The sequence below is a fragment of the Scyliorhinus torazame genome, chromosome 17 (genome assembly GCF_047496885.1).
Source record: "Scyliorhinus torazame isolate Kashiwa2021f chromosome 17, sScyTor2.1, whole genome shotgun sequence".
NCBI classification, from domain to species: Eukaryota; Metazoa; Chordata; class Chondrichthyes; order Carcharhiniformes; family Scyliorhinidae; genus Scyliorhinus; species Scyliorhinus torazame.
The window spans coordinates 180,943,085-180,962,855 of NC_092723.1; the positions used below are offsets into that span (position 1 = coordinate 180,943,085).

At 46.3% G+C, this 19,771-nt stretch overlaps 1 protein-coding gene across 1 annotated transcript in view; it reads right to left on the reverse strand.

Annotated features, from left to right (window-relative positions):
- Positions 1–19,771, reverse strand: part of mapk8ip3 (mitogen-activated protein kinase 8 interacting protein 3) — a 212,030-nt gene that overhangs the window by 59,525 nt on the left and 132,734 nt on the right. The window contains 5 exon segments of the mRNA XM_072481763.1: positions 565–615; positions 7,277–7,453; positions 10,428–10,484; positions 14,229–14,359; positions 19,039–19,105. Of these exon segments, the coding sequence (XP_072337864.1) occupies positions 565–615; positions 7,277–7,453; positions 10,428–10,484; positions 14,229–14,359; positions 19,039–19,105 (483 nt within the window).

Genomic DNA, 19,771 nt, shown 5'->3' on the forward strand with positions numbered 1-19,771 from the left:
AGTCTGCAATAGTGAAAGTCCCATCCTCATGAACCCTGAAGTCGAACAATGAAGAATGTCCAGGGTTAATAAACCCTCCTGGGTAAGTGCAAAGTAAACGGACTTCATAAACCAGACGATCTATCTCATTTTCATATTTTCAATTGACCTTGTATCATCATTTTCGTCAAAAAAGCTAGAATGGTCTTTCCAATTGCATCTTAGCTTGAATGGCGAACAGAAAGCACCACAAACTTTGCTACAAATCATAGCCTCCATAAAGCAAGACAGGTTGAAGTGAAGATCTTACACTCACAAAACCAAGTAGATTAAGAGGTGAAGCCTGGATCTCACAAACCCCAGAGTAATATGGTGCCGAACCGTACTTGAAATGAAAGTCACTCAACAATATCCTTTTATCAATGAAAACATCCTGAGCATCATCATCCACAAGGCACTTTGAAACAGAGTCTAAATGCTCAACTGTTGCCTGCCTTCTAGGATCCCCAAACACCCTGAATCATCAAATTCCCCAACTTTGACCCCCTAACCCTGTTAAAGCCCCGAGGAGCTGATATGCCGTACAGTTGCTCAATATCTGGGTCTGGGTTCTTCTCCTTCTCAGGCACTTTCTGTCTACAAAAAGAAAACATAAATTTCAAAATTAACAAAACGTACAGAATGGAAAACAAAAATACACACTTCTCTGAAAGAAAGATTGTCTGCAAGAGCGCATGCTATTCGAGGTGGAACTTAGTTGACTCTATGCCGCTTGTGAAGCTCACCTCAAGTTGACCATGAACTGGAAGTAGAAATTGCGCTAGTTTGGATACTGCTTTTGCTGAATCTTCACCTTTTTTTTCTTAAATCTGTCTGAATTTGCACATTTCTTCGTTGTGTAACATTCTCCTGGCTTGCTTGGCTAAGCTCCTACTTCTCCTGCCCCCTCTGACACACCTTTCTGAAACGTTCAGCCACTATCTACAATGTCCGAGTCTAATACTAATACTAGATTCTCCGGTTTAGCATCTGGTTTGGCAACAGGGCAATATCGCTGGCTTTTAAAGCAGACCAAGGCAGGCAGGCAGCACGGTTCAATTCCCGTACCAGCCTCCCCGAACAGGCGCCAGAATGTGGCAACTAGGGGCTTTTCACAGTAACTTCATTTGAAGCCTACTTGTGACAATAAGCGATTTCCATTTCATTTCATTTTCATTTCATCTCTACCTCAATGTCAGCAAAACTCAAGAGCTGGTCATTGACTGCAGGAAGCAAAGTATCGTTCACACCCCTGCCTGCATCAACAGGTCCAAGGTGGAGATGGTCAACAGTTTCAGGTTCATAGGTGTGCACATCACCAAAAATCTGTCCTGGTCCACCCAATTCGAACGTTACGACCAAGAATGAAAATGAAAATGAAATGAAACGAAAATCGCTTATTGTCACAAGTAGGCTTCAAATTAAGTTACTTTGAAAAGCCCCTAGTCGCCACATTCCGGTGCATGTTCGGGGAGGCTGGTACGGGAATTGAACCGTGCTGCCTGGGTCTGCTTTAAAAGCCAGCTATTTAGCCCAGTGTGCTAAACCAGCCCCTGAAAGCACAACAGCGCCTATACTTCCTCAGGAAACTAAGGAAATTTGGCATGTCCACATCGACTCCATCCACCTTTTACAAGTACACTATAGAAAGCATCCTATCTGGCTGCATCACAGCCTGGTATGGCAACTGCTCAGCCCAAGACCGTAAGAAAGTTCAGAGAGTCGTGACACCTCCCAGTCCATCACACAAACCCACCTCCCATCCGTTGATTGCATCTACACCTCCCGCTGCCTGGGGAAAGCGGGCAGCATAATCAAAGACCCCACCCACCCGGCTTACTCACTCTTCCAACGGGTAGGAGATACAAAAGTCTGAGAACACGCACTAACAGATTCAAAAACAGCTTCTTCTCCGCTGTTAACAGACTCCTAAATGACCCTCTTATGGACTGAACTAATCTCTTCACACATGAGTGCCCAATTATTTCTTTTCCAATTAAGGGCCAATTTAGCCTGGCCAATCCACCTAGCCTGCACATCTTTAGGTTGTGGGGGTGAGACCCACGCAGACACGGGGAGAATGTGCAAACTCCACCCGGGCAGTGACCCAGGGCTGGGATCGAACCCGGGTCCTCAGTGCCATGAGGAAGCAGTGCTAACCACTGTGCCACTGTGCTGCCCTGACAGAAACAAAATTCTGAGTTCTGGATTTTTCATAGCCTGACAACTAGTTGGACAATTGGTTCCTGGAGATCTGTGTACCCTCTGACTGTGGTACATGACACAACTACACAATTCCCCCCTATCCGACTGGAAAGAGCACCACAGTACACATTTAAGGAGTTAAAACATAATGGCCGAGATTTTCCGTTCCCGCCGACGCCGCACCCCCGCCGCGGGTTTCCCGACGGTGTGGGGTGGATTCAATGGGAAATCCTATCGACAACGGTGGGACCGGAAGACCCCGCCACTGGCCAATGGCAGGCCGCCTCCCAGGGCCGAGAAACACGGCCCGGGAAGCCAGAGAGCCTCGCCCAATGGGTCAGACTTTGCAGTGAATATAACGGTGAGACCAACTGTGATCGTCGCCACGAGTAATGCAAATTGTACGGCACTTTCCACCGATCACATACAAGTGGTTCAAAGTATAAATCAGGAAGTTGTTGCAAGCGTTGCCCTGCTCCTCCTGATACTGCACGATAACAGCATCTCGTCGAGAGACTCACCTTTCAAATATGTGGAATGGTGCAATTCCCATTTAGCACAAGGTCTCCGTGCCAGGAGCGATTTCGCTCCAGGGGAGCAATGGTAATCTTGTTAATTTGGATGCTCAGTTTGAAAATCCGCATTTTACTGGCAGAAAGAATGACCATCAAGTTGGAATTAAATGTTTTAAATATGACGGGAAACCTCTCTCTGTTTGTACAATTAGCAAAATCAACCTCGTCTCTAGGTGCAGATCACCTCACCGCCTAACAAGAGTATTAATTCCTCGGATTTAAAAGTGCCTAGGTTACATAATATTAGCTGTCACTTCACAGCACTACCGACAGAGTACTGCGCAGTCAGAGGTACTGTCTCGCAAATGAGATATTAATAACAAGGCTGTGTCTTCCTTCTCACCTGGGCAAAAAAAGAACCTGTAACATTAGTCGAAGAATCGCCGGGGAATCCTGGCCTTTATGTCTTCCTCAGCCAACGTCACTATAAGAGATTACTTGGCCATTATCACATCAATGTCTGTGGGGACTTGTGACCACATTTCCTATGTTACAACTACAAAAAGATACCAGTATGGACTCGAAATGTTAACTCGGTTTCTCGCTCCACAGATGCTACCAGGCCTGCTGCGTTTACCCAGCATTTTCTGTCCTTATTACATGTATTTCATTGGTTGGAAAGCACATGCCAACATTGTGAAAGGCACTCTAACAATCAAGTATTTTCTTTCTTCACTTGGAAGGGCTGATTCCTCGAGTTTGATTAACAGTACAGAGTGTCGCCTATACAAGTGAGGACGTCATGGACATGCTACCCATGTTGCTGTGACTGTTACATTAATTGCTAATGTGCATAACAGGGTAGTGCTGGCGGCTTCCTTTCACCCTCAAGTGGCATAAATTCAGGAAACGTACGGTACAAACTCCCGAGGAAGCTGGGAGGTGCTCAGAGCCAGTGACAGCTGAACCCAATCCCAGCCTCCTGAACAGTCACTGGCTTCCGGCATCAACGGAACCTGAAGGAATCCGCATACATAGAACATACAGTGCAGAAGGCCATTCGGCCCATCGGTCTGCAACAACCCACTTAAGCCCTCCCTTCCACCCTATCCCCGTAACCCAATAACCCCTCCTAACCTTTTTTGGTCACTAAGGGCGATTTAGCACGGCCAATCCACCCAACCTGCACGTCTTTGGGAGGAAACCGGAGCACCCGGAGGAAACCCACGCAGACACGGGGAGAACGTGCAGACTCCGCTCAGACAGTGACGCAGCGGGGAATCGAACCTGGGATCCTGGGATGAGGGACTTGACATTTGCGGAAAGATGAGGTAAATTGGGATTATTCCCTTTATCGCAGAGAAAGTTAAGGGTGTTGTAATAAAGGGGTTCAAATTTAGTGTGGTGGTATGCATTAGGGGTATTACGGTACCCTGTGATGCGGAGAGGCTATTGGTGGATAGACGCCGGGTCCCGATTGGATCAGCCGCCTACTGGCTCCACCCAGTAAGGTGGAGTATAAGAGCCCGGGTTCTCCCAGCAGCCGCATTCTAAACTGTGCTGCTGGGGAACAAGTCTGCGTAATAAAGCCATTGATTGACTCCTTCTCATCTTGTCTCGTGAGTGATTGATTGTGCTACACTTAGCACAGTGTTTATTTCGATGGATCAAATAGGAGCAATTGTTTCCTGTGGCACGTGGGTTGGTGACCAGAAGTCACTGATTACAAGGACACATTTTTCACCGAGGGCTGTGATAATCTGGAACGCTCCATTTTAAAGGACGGTGCAACCTAGGATTATGGGAAAATAACTGGGAGTGCAGGACTAAATTGGGCATCTCTCTCAAAGACCAGCACAGACCTCTTTCAGCGCTGCATAATTCTACAATTCTAACGTTTCTTCTTCGTCAAAACGATACAAGACCATTATTCCAGACTACATGCATGTTCCCACATCAACTCAGATTCCCTCAGTGAACTATAACACACCACCATAGGAGAACAGCAATCATTTTTAAATTGAAGTATTCTTATAAACTCTCGTCAGGATTACTCAATGTACAGTACGTACGCAGCACATGTACTGTATCCCTCCCTATCTCTGCAACCGTCTGGGGCAGCTCGGTGGCACAGCGCCAGGGACCCTGGTCCAATTCCGGCCTTGGGTGACCGTCTGTGTGCCGTTTTCCCATTCTCCCCGTGTCTGCGTGGGTTTCCTCCCACAGTCCAAAGAGGTGCAGGTTCGGTGGGGTTATGGGGATAGGGGTTATGGGGATAGGGCCGGGGAGTGGACCTAGGTGGAGTGCTCTTGCTCTTTCAGAAGGTCGGTGCTGACTCGATGGGCCGAATGGCCTCTCTGTAGAAATTCCAAGATTCCATGATTCTTCAGCCACAGAACCTCCCGAGATATGTGCATCCGTCCAATTCTGACCCCTTGAACATTTCACCCCTGATTTTAGCTGTCCCACCATTGGTGGCTTTTGCCATTGCCTTCAGCTGCTAGGCCCTAAACTCTGGAATTCATGTCATACACCTCTCCACCTCTCTCTCTCTCTCCTTCTTTAAGACATTCCTTAAAATTTATCTCCAACAAAATGATCATCCACTTTAACATGTGGCTCAGTTTCATATTTTGCTTAACAATGCTCCTATGGTTCTTTGGCCAGGATTTTTCGGCCATGCCATGGTGGGACCCACTCCAAGTAATGCGGCTGGCCATCTGATCCTGGCAGAGGGTGGGGCCCAAAATACCACCTTTTACGTCCAATGCACTACATAAATACAAGCTGTTGCTTATGCATTATAAGCACGGGCAGCAGGGTAGCCTTGTGGATGGCACAATTGCTTCACAGCGCCAGGGTCCCAGGTTCGATTCTCGGCTTGGGTCACTGTCTGTGCGGAGTCTGCATGTTCTCCCTGTGTGTGCGTGGGTTTCCCCCGGGTGCTCCGGTTTCCTCTCACAGTCCAAAGATGTGCAGGTTAGGTGGATTGGCCATGATAAATTGCCCTTAAGTGTCCAAAATTTCCCTTAGTGTCGGGTGGGGTTACTGGGGATAGGGTGGAGATGTGGGCTTGGTAGGGTGCTCTTTCAAAGAGCTGGTGCAGACTCGATGGGCCGAATGGCCTCCTTCTGCACTGTAAATTCTATGATTATACCATTGCTCATAGTATAGACCCTATATGCCAACCACACTCTATGCACCATAATCAATTTAACTCGCATTAATCTCCGAGTTAACTTGCTTTTTATTTTTGCCTTTATCTTGTACTAGGGATGGCGACAGACAAGCCAGGTGTCCTCGAAATGCCATTTTCCATTTCACGCGTGCTCCGCCCATTGTCTGCCGGTGCTTCACCCTGAGCCGTATTTCTTGGCAGTGGCGGTTTGCCATCGCTTTCCGCCGGGTGAGGAGGTAGGGAGGACCCAAGAGCCCGGAATGTCAATGGAACCCATGCTGTTGCCATTATTCTGAGCCACGTGTTAGCCGTCTGGCCAAATGAGCCAACCCGTGAAGTTACAGGCAGCCAAACGGATCTCATTGAGCATCAAGCTATCTGTTAATCTACCCATAGCCAATAAATCTGTTCGGCGACAAGTAAAAATGGAAATGCTTATATATCCACTTTTTCACTCATATTAGTAATCAGAAGAAAATAACTACAGAGAGGAGTTCACCTCACCACAGCCCCCCATAAACAACACCTAAGGATTCACGCACACTTGATAGAATTGGATCTCTGAAGCAGTTTGTGAAATATTAGTTCCTTAACCTACTTGGACCCTTGTATTCTACAGTCTTGCGTCTGATTTTTCTTTAAAAAGGAACTTCCCAATCCAAGCCCTATTTTTAAGAACTGATTTATAGAAACAATTTCTGACGAACATTTTTTTTAACAACCTCCCTTGTTCCATGATAATATTTAAACATTTCATTTTTCACTATTCCCAGTTAAAGAAGAGTGCTGATTTTACCATCAGGAAGGTTGGCTGGGGAGCCTTCCTGAGGCTGACAGTATGAGGAAAGGCTTGGACATGCCTGTTTAATGACTGCTTCTCAGATGGATACTAATGGAGTTTCGTCACACTGTCTGACTCAGGTGCTTCAAATGAACATCAGTACTGAGGATGTATCAAAATCGCAACGAAAAGTGCATTTCATGCCATTTTGTTTTTGAACACTAATTATCAAAAGGCTTCAATCCCCCTTTGAGGAGAGAGTAGTGAAGATGAGATTCCTTCTTCAACACAAGTCCTGATGCTAAGACTCTTCAAGAAAATAAATAAATAAATAAAAGGCAGCATGACTTTTGCAAACAACCTTTCTTTGGCAGTAACAAATTATTACAAATGGAAGAGGAGCAAAAATAAACAACAAGCAAAGCAAATGAATAATTGAAATAAAACGGTGAGGATAATGAAAATAAGCATAAACATATGAAAAATCACAAACTGGATTAACCCTGTGCCATGGGAGCAGGCTGCGTGTGAGTGCGGGTCCATGTGAGGCAGGCCGCACCTTTTTAGGCTGTTACTTACTCCTCAGGCAGGAAGTCTATGGCACGTGTTCGGTCTGCGGTAGATAACTGGGACATGGTGTGGCTTCGGCGCTTGGTGAAGCCAGAGGAACCGTAGGTGTTGGGAGCCGCATAATGGAGCACCGGGGGCCTTTTTGTGGGCTGGGCCACTGCAGAAGAGCTGAAGAGACGGCTGAAACTGGAGATGAAGACAACAAACAGGGTAACGTAAGAAAGAGGAATACAGCCCAATACTTATAACAGTAGTGTAAAATACTTTATTGTTTTTTATATATATACACAAAATACATAACTACATTGAAGCTCAGCAAAAGAAGTGAACTTCTGGATGATAACTTCAGGGGTACACAATTCATCTGAAACTTGCAATAATAATAATCTTTATTGTCACAAGTAGGCTTACATTAACACTGCAATTAAGTTACTGTGAAAATCTGCGCAGTACTTTAAAAGGACATAGACAAGTCGGTGGAGTGGGCGAACGGGTGGCAGATGAAGTTCCATTCGGAGGAATGTGAAGTGATTCATTTTAGTAGGAATAACATAGAGAAACAACATAAAACAAAGGATACAACTCTAAAGGGAACGCAGAAAGCAGAGGAAGCTGGATGTTTGTGCATGTAAGTCAGTGAAGGAGGCAGGACAGGTTGAGTAAGTGATTGCAGGCTGAGCATCCCTTATGCAAAATTCCGAAACCGAAAAATTCCAAAAATCCGCAATTTCTTTGGAGCGCAATATGTTGTCAAGAGTGGGAAAATCCACAAGGCTCCTGGGCGATTAGCAGTTCCCAACGCGTGCCGCACATGCGTAGTTCCCAATGCACGCTGCACATGCGCAGTTCCCAACACGCACCGCACATGCGCAGTTCCCAACACGCACCGCACATGCGCTGTCCTCAACATTACGCACATGCGTAGTTCCCAACACATGTTGCACATGCGCAGTTCCCAACACGCACCGCATATGCACTGTCCCCAACGTTACGCACATGCGCTGTTCCCTACACACGCGCTGTTCCCAATGTGTGGCACACATGCGCTGTTCCCAACAGGTGCCGCACGTGCGCTCTTCCCAATGCGTGCCGCACGTGCGCTCTTCCCAATGCGTGCACATGCGTGCTCCCAATGCGTGCCGCACACGCGCTGTTCCCAACGGGTGCCGCACATGCGCTGTTCCCAACGGGTGCCGCACACGCGCTGTTCCCAACGGGTGCCGCACATGCGCTGTTCCCAACGGGTGCCGCACATGCGCTGTTCCCAACGGGTGCCGCACATGCGCTGTTCCCAACGGGTGCCGCACATGCGCTGCTCCCAACGCGTGCCGCACATGCGCTGTTTCCAACGCGTGCCGCACATGCGCTGTTCCCAACGCGTGCCGCACATGCGCTGTTCCCAACGCGTGCCGCACAACGCTGTTCCCAACGGGTGCTGCACATGCACTGTTCCCAACGTGCGCTACACATGTACTGTTCCCAATGTGCGCCACACATGCGCTGTTCCCAACGCGTGCTGCACATGCGCTGTTCTCAACGCGTGCCGCACATGCGCTGTTCCCAACACGCGCCACACATGTACTGTTCCCAATGTGCGCCACACATGCGTAGTATATTCCGAAATCCGAAAAATTCTGAAATCCGATACACACTCAGCCCCAAGCATTTCGGATAAGGGACGTTCAACCTGTAATAAAGCATAAAATATCCTAGGCTTTACAAATAGTAGACGAGCAAGGAGATTATGTCGAACTTGTATGAGACACTAGTTCAGCCACAGCTGGAGCTGTGTGTCCAGTTCCAGGCTCCACACTTCAGGAAGGATGTGAAAGCATTGGGGAGAGAGCAGAAACAAGTCACGAGAATGTTTCCAGGGATGAGGAACTTCAGTTACGAAGCTAGATTGAGAAGTTAGGACTGTTTTCCTTGGAGAAGAGACTAAGAGAAGACTTGACAGAGGGATTCAAAATCATGAGGGGTCTGTAGAGACTGTACCCACTCATGAACGGATCAAGAACAAGAGGGCACAAATTGAAAGTAATTTTATAAAAGAGAAGCAAAAGCGATAGGAGAAAAACGTTTTCACGCAGTGAGTGGTTAAAGTGTGGAATGCCTGAGACTGTAGTGGGAGGCAGGTTCAACTGAAGCATTCAAAATGGAATGTGACTGTTAGCTGAAAAGAAAGAATGTGCAAAGTCATGGGGAGAAGGCAGGAATATGGCACTCAGTGAATTGCTCATTCGGAGGGCTGGTGCAGACACTGGGCCGAATGGCTTCCACGCTGTAACAATTTCTGTATCTCTGTTTTAGTGACATGGGGGTCGCTGGCTGGGTCAGCATTTATTTCCCATCCCTAATGGCCCTTGAACTAAGCGGCTCGCTGGGCCATTTCAGAGGGCATGTCAGAGTCAACCACATTGCTGTGGGTCTAGAGTCACATGTGGGCCAGCAACAATCGACAATAGTTTCATGGTCATCATGAGACTTTCAATCCCAGATTTCTTGTGGAACTCAAGTGTCACCAAGCGCCATGCACATAAACGTGGCTTTTTGTCCTCCACCCTACTAATGCCTCACCATTAAGATATATTGGCATTTGTTTTCCTTAGATCCGAAGTGTATGAAGTGACACTGCACTCTAACTCTGCCACTTTCCTCTGGCAAAGTGGGTGCAACTTCCTCTAGCATTCTCCCAAGCACAAGTCCTGAATGGAGTCCACAACATCTCCAACCAGTGGGAGGAAAGGTCAGAAAGAAATAATCCAGCGTGGATGGATTAGCGATTATTGGATCGGCACATGGAGCACACCAGAATGACAGGGACTGGGATAGCTTGATCTTGGTTTCGGGCAAAGCTCGGCGCAACATCGAGGGCCGAAGGGCCTGTTCTGTGCTGTACTGTTCTATGGGAGCTCACTCTTTCCCGCAATCAGCCAGAAAGATGACAGTGGTAGAGATCTTGGGGCAACCTGCCCACCGGCTAATTTGGTGACATGGCTACTGGGTGTCCCACACCAGCTGAAAAATACTGATATTTTATACACCACGGAAAATATTACTCAAAAATGCAACTTCGTTCATAAAAATTATTGAAGACGACGTGTACTTAAAATGATTTTTTAGAAATCTAACAGCACTAATTGGATATTGAAGTACTTACAACTGCCAAATGCCCGACTTCTTCTTCTCCTGGATTGACGGATACTCTCGGGAAGCTCTAAGAAATATTAAAAATAAAACAGTAAACTTCACACTGTATACACGTGGTCCTATTTGGTCAGCTGACAGCTTGCTTAAGACCAAGGCTGCCTTTAAGTAGGATGGGACGTTACCGAGTAGGTGAAACCTGGTCCCCCAAATCCGCTGGTAATCAGTTTCAAACATTGGGTCCTTGCGGCATCAAGGTTAATTTCCAAGGCAGCTCAAACTACTGTGTCAAACCCAGCTGCCAAGTCAACCCCAGAAAGCCTGGCAGCCTGAAATGCCGGCGTCTTGACGGTGCCAGGTTCACCGCTGCTGTGCAAGTTGCCAAATCACTGCTCCACACCCACCCACACAGATGATGCTGCAAGATCTATCTACCATGCCATCAAACTGCACACTGGTGTTAACTACACTGGTAGCAATCTGCGGTTATGCAGCATCAAACTACAGAATGTATAGACACAACAGCCCTGAGCTCAGACCAACCTCATGGTTGGGTTTTCTGCCACACTCCTCTGGCAGACAACCCTTTTATGTTCCTCGCTTTAGAGCCATTGGTCTCTAACTTATGAAAGCTGAAATTGAAAAACCTGTGCGGAGGGCTGGAAGATGACAGACTGTTCAGAGACCGTCGTCGTGGCTCTCGGCCGCTCACCTCCACTCATAAAATAGAGGCCTGACTATCGTTAAACAGGAACAAACCATGACGAGACAGGCAGGAGTGGGTAAGGAAAGTCACAGGTGATTGAAGACTCTTCAGGCCATCTTCCTTCAGGTACTTTAACTCATCCAGCATCACATTCAATGCTCCGAAAATTCTTAGCGGATAAGATTCTCCCGAATATCATTTAATACTGTGGAGAACCTTTTCCCGAATACCTGTGACAACATTATTTCTCGCTAATTTATATCTGGTCCTGGCTTATTTTGAATATATATTCACGGTCTACCTTACATAAATGACTTAATGGTATTCTCAATGGCCGTCCTCCCTCCCTCCCAACCCCACATCACAACCCTCTCCTTTGTAAACTGTGGGGGCTAAAGTTACCCAATCCTTCCTTCTGGTTCAAAAGCCTTTGCAGTTGGAATCTAGTCTTACTGCTTTCCTCTACCTCCTCTCCAAAGACGGCCTATGCTTTTAGTACTGTGATTACTAGAAATTAACACCATTCCACAAATGTGGTCTGACTAGAGCATTGCACAGCCCTAGTGGAGATTTGGACCGCATGGTCCGGACGGTATATCCCATTTTGGCGTTCTCGTTCACTTGGCACTTTGCGCAGATAAGGGCATCAGGGGTTATGGGGAGAAGACAGGAGAATGGGGATGAGAAAATTATCAGCCATGATTGAACGAAGCAGACTCGATGGGCTGAGTGGCCTAATTCTGCTCCTATGTCTTATATTGAAAAGTGATTACACCATTATTTTTCATCCCTTTGTCAATTCAATGCATGGTAGTTATTCGTAATAATCAATATGTTTTTTTTCTATGAATTTAGAGTACCCAATTCATTTTTTTCCTATTAAGGGGCAATTTAGCGTGGCCAATCCACCTAGTCTGCACATCTTTGGGTTGTGGGGGCGAAACCCACGGGGAGAATGTGCAAGCTCCACACGGACGGTGACCCAGAGCCGGGATCGAACTTGGGACCTCGGTGCCGTGAGGCCGCAGTGCTAACCCACTGCACCACCCTTAACCAATATTTAATACCTTACATTTATCAATGTTTAATTTTTTTTAAATAAAGTTAAATGTTTATTTTTGAAGTTTTACTCAACCCCAATATATATTTGCAAAGTCACTCGAGTTAATCCCGGAGGCAGAATGAGATGGCGTTCCTGGTGACCAGAGGAGATGTCCATCCCCTCTATAAACACAACTCCAAAGAGCTAAATTAAAGGTCATTGACCTCAGAGAAAGGAGTTCAGGCCCTGGGTCACTGTCCGTGTGGAGTTTGCACATTCTCCCCGTGTCTGCGTGGGTTTCACCTCCACAACCCAAAGATGTGCAGGTTAGGTGGATTGGCCACGCTAAATTGCCCCTTAATTGGGGAAACAATTATTGGGTACTCTAAATTTATTTATTTTTTTTTTTTAAAAGAAAAGAGTTGGATGTCGAGATTAAATCGAGACGCCCTAACGCGTGGAAGGGATTCTTCCCAATGTTGAATTTTTACCTTCCAGTCTGTAAATCCTCTTTTCCCTCTTTCTACCTCTCTTGCTATTTTGGTCGTGAAACTCAATTTGACAATCCTACATTTTGTTTTGATATCCAGCTCATTAATATGAAATAATGGGGGGGCCAGGGTCAATCAGTGGGTTCATGAGAACATTAGAACTAGGAGCAGGAGTCGGCCATCTGGCCCCGCGAGCCTGCTCCGCCATTCAATGAGATCATGGCTGATCTTTTTGTGGACTCAACACCACTTACCCACCCGCTCACCGCAGCCTTTTATTCTTTTACCGTTCAAAAACATTTTATGAGGTAGCCTCAACTGCTTCACCAGGCAGGGATTTCCACAGATTCACGACCCTTTGGGTGAAGAGGTTCCTCCTCAACTCAGTCCGAAATCTACTTCCCCTTATGTTGAGGCTATGCCCCCTAGTTCTGCTTTCACCCGCCAGTGGAAACAACCTGCCCGCATCTATCCTATCTGTTCCCTTCATAATTTTATATTTTTCTCTAAGATCCCACTCAATACTTAACCCATACTGAGATTAATCCCTACAAAACTGTTCCATTAGCCATCTCCGGATCCAATCCTACATTCAACAATTAGTTGAATTAGTAATCTTTCATGTAAAAGGCACTCTGAAATTCTAAATAACTACTATAGTTCCACAATCTGTCTGTCTGTCTAAAGCATGCTTAAAGGAATCAAGGTTAATCGAATAAGATGGCTTCTCACTTGCTCCCACGTTTATTGCCTATTAGTCTATCTTGGAATCTCTATTTAAATTATGTGTGTTTATCTTGGGTGTATATTCATCTTGCTTTATTCAATATTGTGATTTTTAAAATGCTCAATTTCGCCCTAAATGAGGTATCCTTCCCTGTAGTCTCCTGGGTTCCCAACGTCTCCTGGGTTGACTCTTATTCCTTTGAAATTTTCCTTTTAAAAATCGTGCCAGACCCTTGTGTTGGTCACTAAATCCAAAGATTCCATTATGTTTACGTCGTGGTTGTTAATCTATTCTGGACTTTGATGGACATTAACCGCAGGAGAATCCACTGCATATCGGGTCAAATGGAAGTATGTTTGATGGAAGATCTCCGATTATAACTTGTGTCTTTGTGTATTTTGAACAAGACTCAAAAAAGGGATGAAAGAGTTCTGTGTCAGTAACGCTCACAGCAAATAGCAGCTCGTTTCACATCACACGCAAATTTCTTCCTCATTGACATAATACTGGCCATCACTACAATGACAAAGGTCAATTTCACCCCCAATCCATTTATCAAGTTGCCACGTCATGCTATTCGCTTCAATATCTTGGGACTCTATCACCACTGAAAGACAGCTTGCGACATAACGGAAATGTCTAAACATCAACATCATCGATGCACTACGCAAACGTCCAGCGAGGTTTTCCCGGGCTCAGACATGCTTTACACCATTTTTAAGCTTGATGGCGGAAAGGAAAAGAGACAGGACATGGTGCTGGGACAGGGATGACGATAAAGCCACCACGCAGCGACTCGATACAACACATACTTCTCCCACCGATTAGATGGGGGTAGGCCTTCCCACCTGATCATCTCAGTCCACCTGACGGCCTCCTGCAGCTCCATCAACCTCTCCTTGTACTGGTTGCGCTCCATCAGCACCCGTGCCATCTCCACCCGTGTGAAGCGCCGCCTCTGCGCCACCTGTACGTCATCCTGTAGGTTATGGAAGCATTGCTTCACCAGAACAGATAAAAACCAGCACCCTTATACGCTTTATTACAGCGGTAAAGTGAAGTTAACACACTCAACACAACATGCAGCATCCTCCTGTGGACGGGAATCTATTTCAGAAACATCAAGCAAAAATAAGTGCAGGAGGAAGCAGTGTAGCTGCTGAACATTCTTGGTCTTTGTTACCTTCCCCCCTTGTGCCACTCATAGGAACAAAAAGTGATCTCCAGCCACACCTCTAGCCAGCTGCTTTTGCTTTGAACATACATTAAAACAGCCAGAAGGCATACGTCAGTTGCCGTGGTTGACTCATTTTCTGATATTCCCCTCCTCCCTGTGGGGCCTTCCTTTGGCAACAGCACCCCAGGGGAGCCCCGTTGTTTTCCTCCCCTTTCATCGTTCACATCGTCACAGTCTCACCTGTGGGCCCTTCCTTCAGGTACAAGGGCAGAAAAACGGATCACTGGCTCTCCGCGTTTTACACCGACAATGTCGCTGCCCACAAGTGCACACAGACCCACCTGAAATGTATTCATTGCGATCGATACTTGGATAAATAAGCCGGGAGAGCGAGCACATTTTCAGACACGGGGGCAAAGTGTGGGGAACAGCAGAATATGGAATAGGGATCTGAAGAAAACATCAGCCATTTGCTTAATTCAATCATGTGCGCACTATTTTAACAAAGACCGCTCTACTGAAAATTAAGCCGCTAACTCTTCAGTCCAGCCTCTGTCTTCAGCTTGGTGAAGCATCTCACAGAAATGTATTTGTTTGTGACACGATCTCAAAGCTTCAATTACTGATCCAAATTTTTGATATTTATAATACATACAAGGCTCTGCGTTCCCCACTCCATTGTAATGCGGCTGAATCTAGACGGGCTGCATTACACCATTAAAGGAAACAAGTAACTCAGTTTAAAATAATGAAATCCAATTTGAGAATTCCAATGAGAAAGTGACGATGCATTATACAGGGAAATATTGCGGAAAGTTACCACTTTGGGTACAGGCCAAAGTCACAAACAGGATTAGTGACAACACCCATAAACATTTATTTGTTCATTCCTGGGAAGTGATTGCCATTGGCAACGGCTGGTGTTTATTGCCCATCTCCAGTTGCCCTGGGAAGGTGATGGTGAGATTTCTTTGTCAACTCCAACAATGCTGTAGAGTTTCTATGATTCAACAGAATGGCTTGTCAGGTCATCCACATTGCCAAGAACCGGAGGCACATGTAGGGCAGACTGGGTGGGGATTATAGGTTCCCTTTCCTCAAGGCCATTAGTAAACAAACAGATGGCAAGACTGCCTCCCAAGACACTCACCACCCTGACTTGGAAACATATCGGCCGCTCCTTCACTGTCGTTGGGTCCAAATCCTGGAACTCCCTCCCTAACAGCACTGTGGATGTACCCACACCTCAGACTGTAGCGGTCAAGAAGGCAGCTCACCACCGGCAATTAGGGATGGGCAATAAATGTTGCCCTAACGAGAGATGCCCACATCCCACGAATGATTTTTTTAAAAAAGTTAGGTTCGATTTTTAATGACAATTCTCCAGCTTCACGAGAATTATTACTGATACCAGCCTTTTACTTCATCATTTTGTTTACTGAAGGCCATATTCTCAAACAGCCATGGTGGGATTAGTCCAGGCTTCAATTTTTTAAAAATCTGGACTACCACACAGAGTCTACATTGTAGAACATTTGGCTGAGTGCCCTCAATATAATTTGTAGAGATAATTTTATTTATTTACCTTTCAAAGAGTAGTTATAAATGGGAGCTATTCTTAACATTATCTCGTTAAGGAATACAATGACAGTAAACTGAGTTATAAACCAACCGAGTGGCCCTACTCCTAATTCACACGCTCTTAACCGGATTTCTCCAGTAAGTGGCATTTCCGACAGCGTGATTATTATTTTTTTTTTTAAAAGCCAGTTACTTTCAAAGTTCAGATCATACATTCCTTTAAAACAAAATAATAATAGTAACAATAGATTGTAAAGCTGCAGAAGTTGTCCTTTGGCTTTACATTTAAGTTATTCGGTCAGTTTTGGTTATTGCGCCCGAGCAGAGATACACCGCTCGGGGCAAATGTCGGTGAAATTGGCGGCTTGATTTGTTTCAAAAGCCACTCTGAAGGTCTTGGCATCAGCCTGGTCTTCAGCTGTCATGTTGTTTACTGTGATGCCCCGTTGTGCTGTGACCTTTCACTACCCAGTTGCTTCCCCTCAATGACAAGAGCAGCACCTTGCCTGAATGTGTCCGGAGTAACGGGACTCCCCGCTAACCGACATTTCTGATTAACCGGCACCACCAGGTGCCTGTGCATGCCGGGTAACAAAGATTTTACCGTCGGTGCAAATGTAGAATAAGCTATTTACAGGCAGTATATACTTTGAATTGCCTGGGAAATGTCTGATGTATATATTTTCTTCAACCAAAGACTGACACCTTGTGGATGATTTTATCCCCTCTCGGAGCTGGGATGGTGAAGCCGGCGGGAGATAATGCACGCCCCACCTGGTGCGTGGCAGTTCCCCAGTTCCATCCCAGCTGCGGGCTTTTAGTTTTGGGAGTTGGGATGGGATGCGGCAGGACTGTGGGCAGCACGGTAGCTGGTCGGACGCTTTAAAACCCACTGAGGCCAATTAAAGGAAACGGAGTGGGGTTTTCCCAATAGGCTCCCAGATTCCCGCAGGCAGCAGGGATCAGTTTGGGTGCCTAGAGGCAGCCCCCAAGCGGCAGACTGGGGTGGGTTTGCAGTGTTCCGGGCAGAGGCCCTCTCTAACTGTTTGGATGCAGGAGTAGCCAGAGGCTGCGCTGTAGAATGCCGGGATCTCAAACATGCACTAATTGCACAAACCTATCTCAAGTAGATATCTAATGTGGCAGACTCGACTTTTTTGAATATATCAAAATGTTAATTAGTCTGAATAATCAAAATCGCTCTCTCGCTCTCTCTGCAGATGCTGCCAAACCTGCTGTGCTTTTCCAGGATTTTGCTTTTATTATAGAAGTCACAGATTTCCTACAGTGCACAAGGATGCCATTCGGCCCATCGAGTCTGCACCGACCCTCTGCAGGAGTGCCCTAACTAGGCCCACTATCCTGCCCTATCCCACCTAACCTGCACAACTAAGGGGCAATTGATCATGGCCAATCCACCTAACCTGCACATCATTGGACTGTGGGAGGAAACCGGAGCACCCGGAGGAAACCCACGCAGACACGGGGAGGACGTGCAGACTCGGCGCAGACAGTGACCCAGCGGGGAATCGAACCCAGGTCTCCGATGCTGCGAGGCAGCAGTGCTAGCCACTGTGTCACCGTGCTGCCCCCTGGTCACCATTACTGCGATGAGCTTTATATTCCAGATTTATTAATAGAGTTTAAATTACACCAGCTGTCTGGATTACCAGTCCAGTGACATTACCACTGCGTCTCTGTCACCTCAGCAAAGTCTAGGCTCAGACCCTCCCTGCCTTATGGTTGAAGGAGAACACTGTAGTGATAAAGGGACCAAACAAAGACCCTACAACAAGGGACAGTATTACTGTACAGAGAAGAACTCCAATGGACTCCACTACCTATGCAGCTCAATATTCAGATCCAGGAATCTCAATTTCATTGTTGTTCATGCAGCTGGAAGAAGATAGGTCAACAAATCACAGGAAAATCTCACCACATATTACTATTTTGCTCAGATCTAGGCTGTGTTTGCTGTTGGGGTAAAATGCTTTGTGATCTGTTTCTTTCTGAAGGATCCTAGATCTTATCCTATATGAATTTATCTTGCTGTACAACTGGAACTGGGCTGGACCAGTAATCCCAAGACCCAGGGCAATGCGCTGGAGACTTGGGTTCTGCCCTGGTGGGGTAGAAAGCTGGCATTAAAAGTCTAATGATGGCCATGAAACCATTGTCACAAAAACCCATCTGGTTCACTAATGTCCTTTAGAGAAGGAAATCTGCCGGGTGTGGCCTACATGTGACTACAGGTCCGCTGCAATGTGGGTACCCCCTGAAATGGCTAAGCAAGCCACTCAGTGGAAGGGCAGCTAGGGCCGGACAACAAATGCTGTCCCCGACCCCACAACCGATGAACACATTTTTAAAAAGAAATTGAGATGTCGTAAGAGGCTCAAGAGTCGGGTGATTCTTGCACTGGGTTCGTCCTTCAGGTACCATGGCCATGTTGGTGACCATGGATACTTGGCACGGTACTGCGATGGTTTGCTGTGGCCTTCTGCAGAATGGCCAATTAAGAAACTCTCCTGCTATTACCACTTGCCATCAGGCATATGGGAAGGATTTACAGGCTGATAAACAAACGCGTCTTCTGCAACCAGGGCTTAAACCTGAATCTTCTGGCCCAAGACTAGGGGTGCTACCATTGCGCCACAAGGTGTCCTGCACTTGATTGCACATCCCAAAGGAAGTTGGAACATAACTCTTACCAGCGCCTGAACATAATAGTCACCATCATCAGTTGTGCATACAAAGCGTGGGTTAACAATGTACTTTCTTGGCCAATGAATATGCTCAATCAGCTGTAACTAATAAAACTTTTCTTATTGTGCTACTGAAACTATTATTATGTGGCTGAACAAGCACTGACAATCCAGTACACAGTATGGAGAACTTACACTCACGTCCTCCAGCTCCTCTTTACCCTCTTTGTTATTCATGGCCACGATAGCTTCTGATTTAACCCTAGAAAACATGAAGGTGCATTAGAAATAGGGAAAGGCTGATCTAATGGTACTAGAAGTCAGTGATCACAGCTAGATGGGGAAAACGCTACTTTCCTTACTCATTCTGATCTATTCAGATTACCGACGAAAATAATGGACTGGAAACCGTTGGGTCCCTGGTGCTGAATCATATTTAAACACACGGCAGTCATGGCTTGCAGTCACTCCCAGGAATGCAAAGGTTACACAGTTTTCACTCAAGTTGCAACAGAACTAGAGTGAAGTTTTTAATCTAAGACAATATAAAGAGAAATAAAAACACTTTTGTTAAATCATAGGGCAGAATTTTCCTGTCCGAGACTAAGTTCCGTGGTGGGACAGGGACAAGGGGTGTTTCCTGACGTGGAGGCCTCCAGGAATTTACAAATTATTGCACGCCCCCGGCCTAATTAATTATGCAGTCGGGGGGGGTCCCCCGACATATCGCGCGGCAGGACGGACTGGAATGCTCATGTCCCGCCAGATATTTGTATCCGGAGCTTTCAAAATGTCCAAACATGTTTAAAAATAAATTTAGTGTACCAAATTAATTTTTTTCAATTAAGGGGCAATTGAGCGTGGCCAATCCACCTACCCTGCACATCTTGGAGTTGTGGGGGTGAAACCCACGCAAACACGGGGAGAA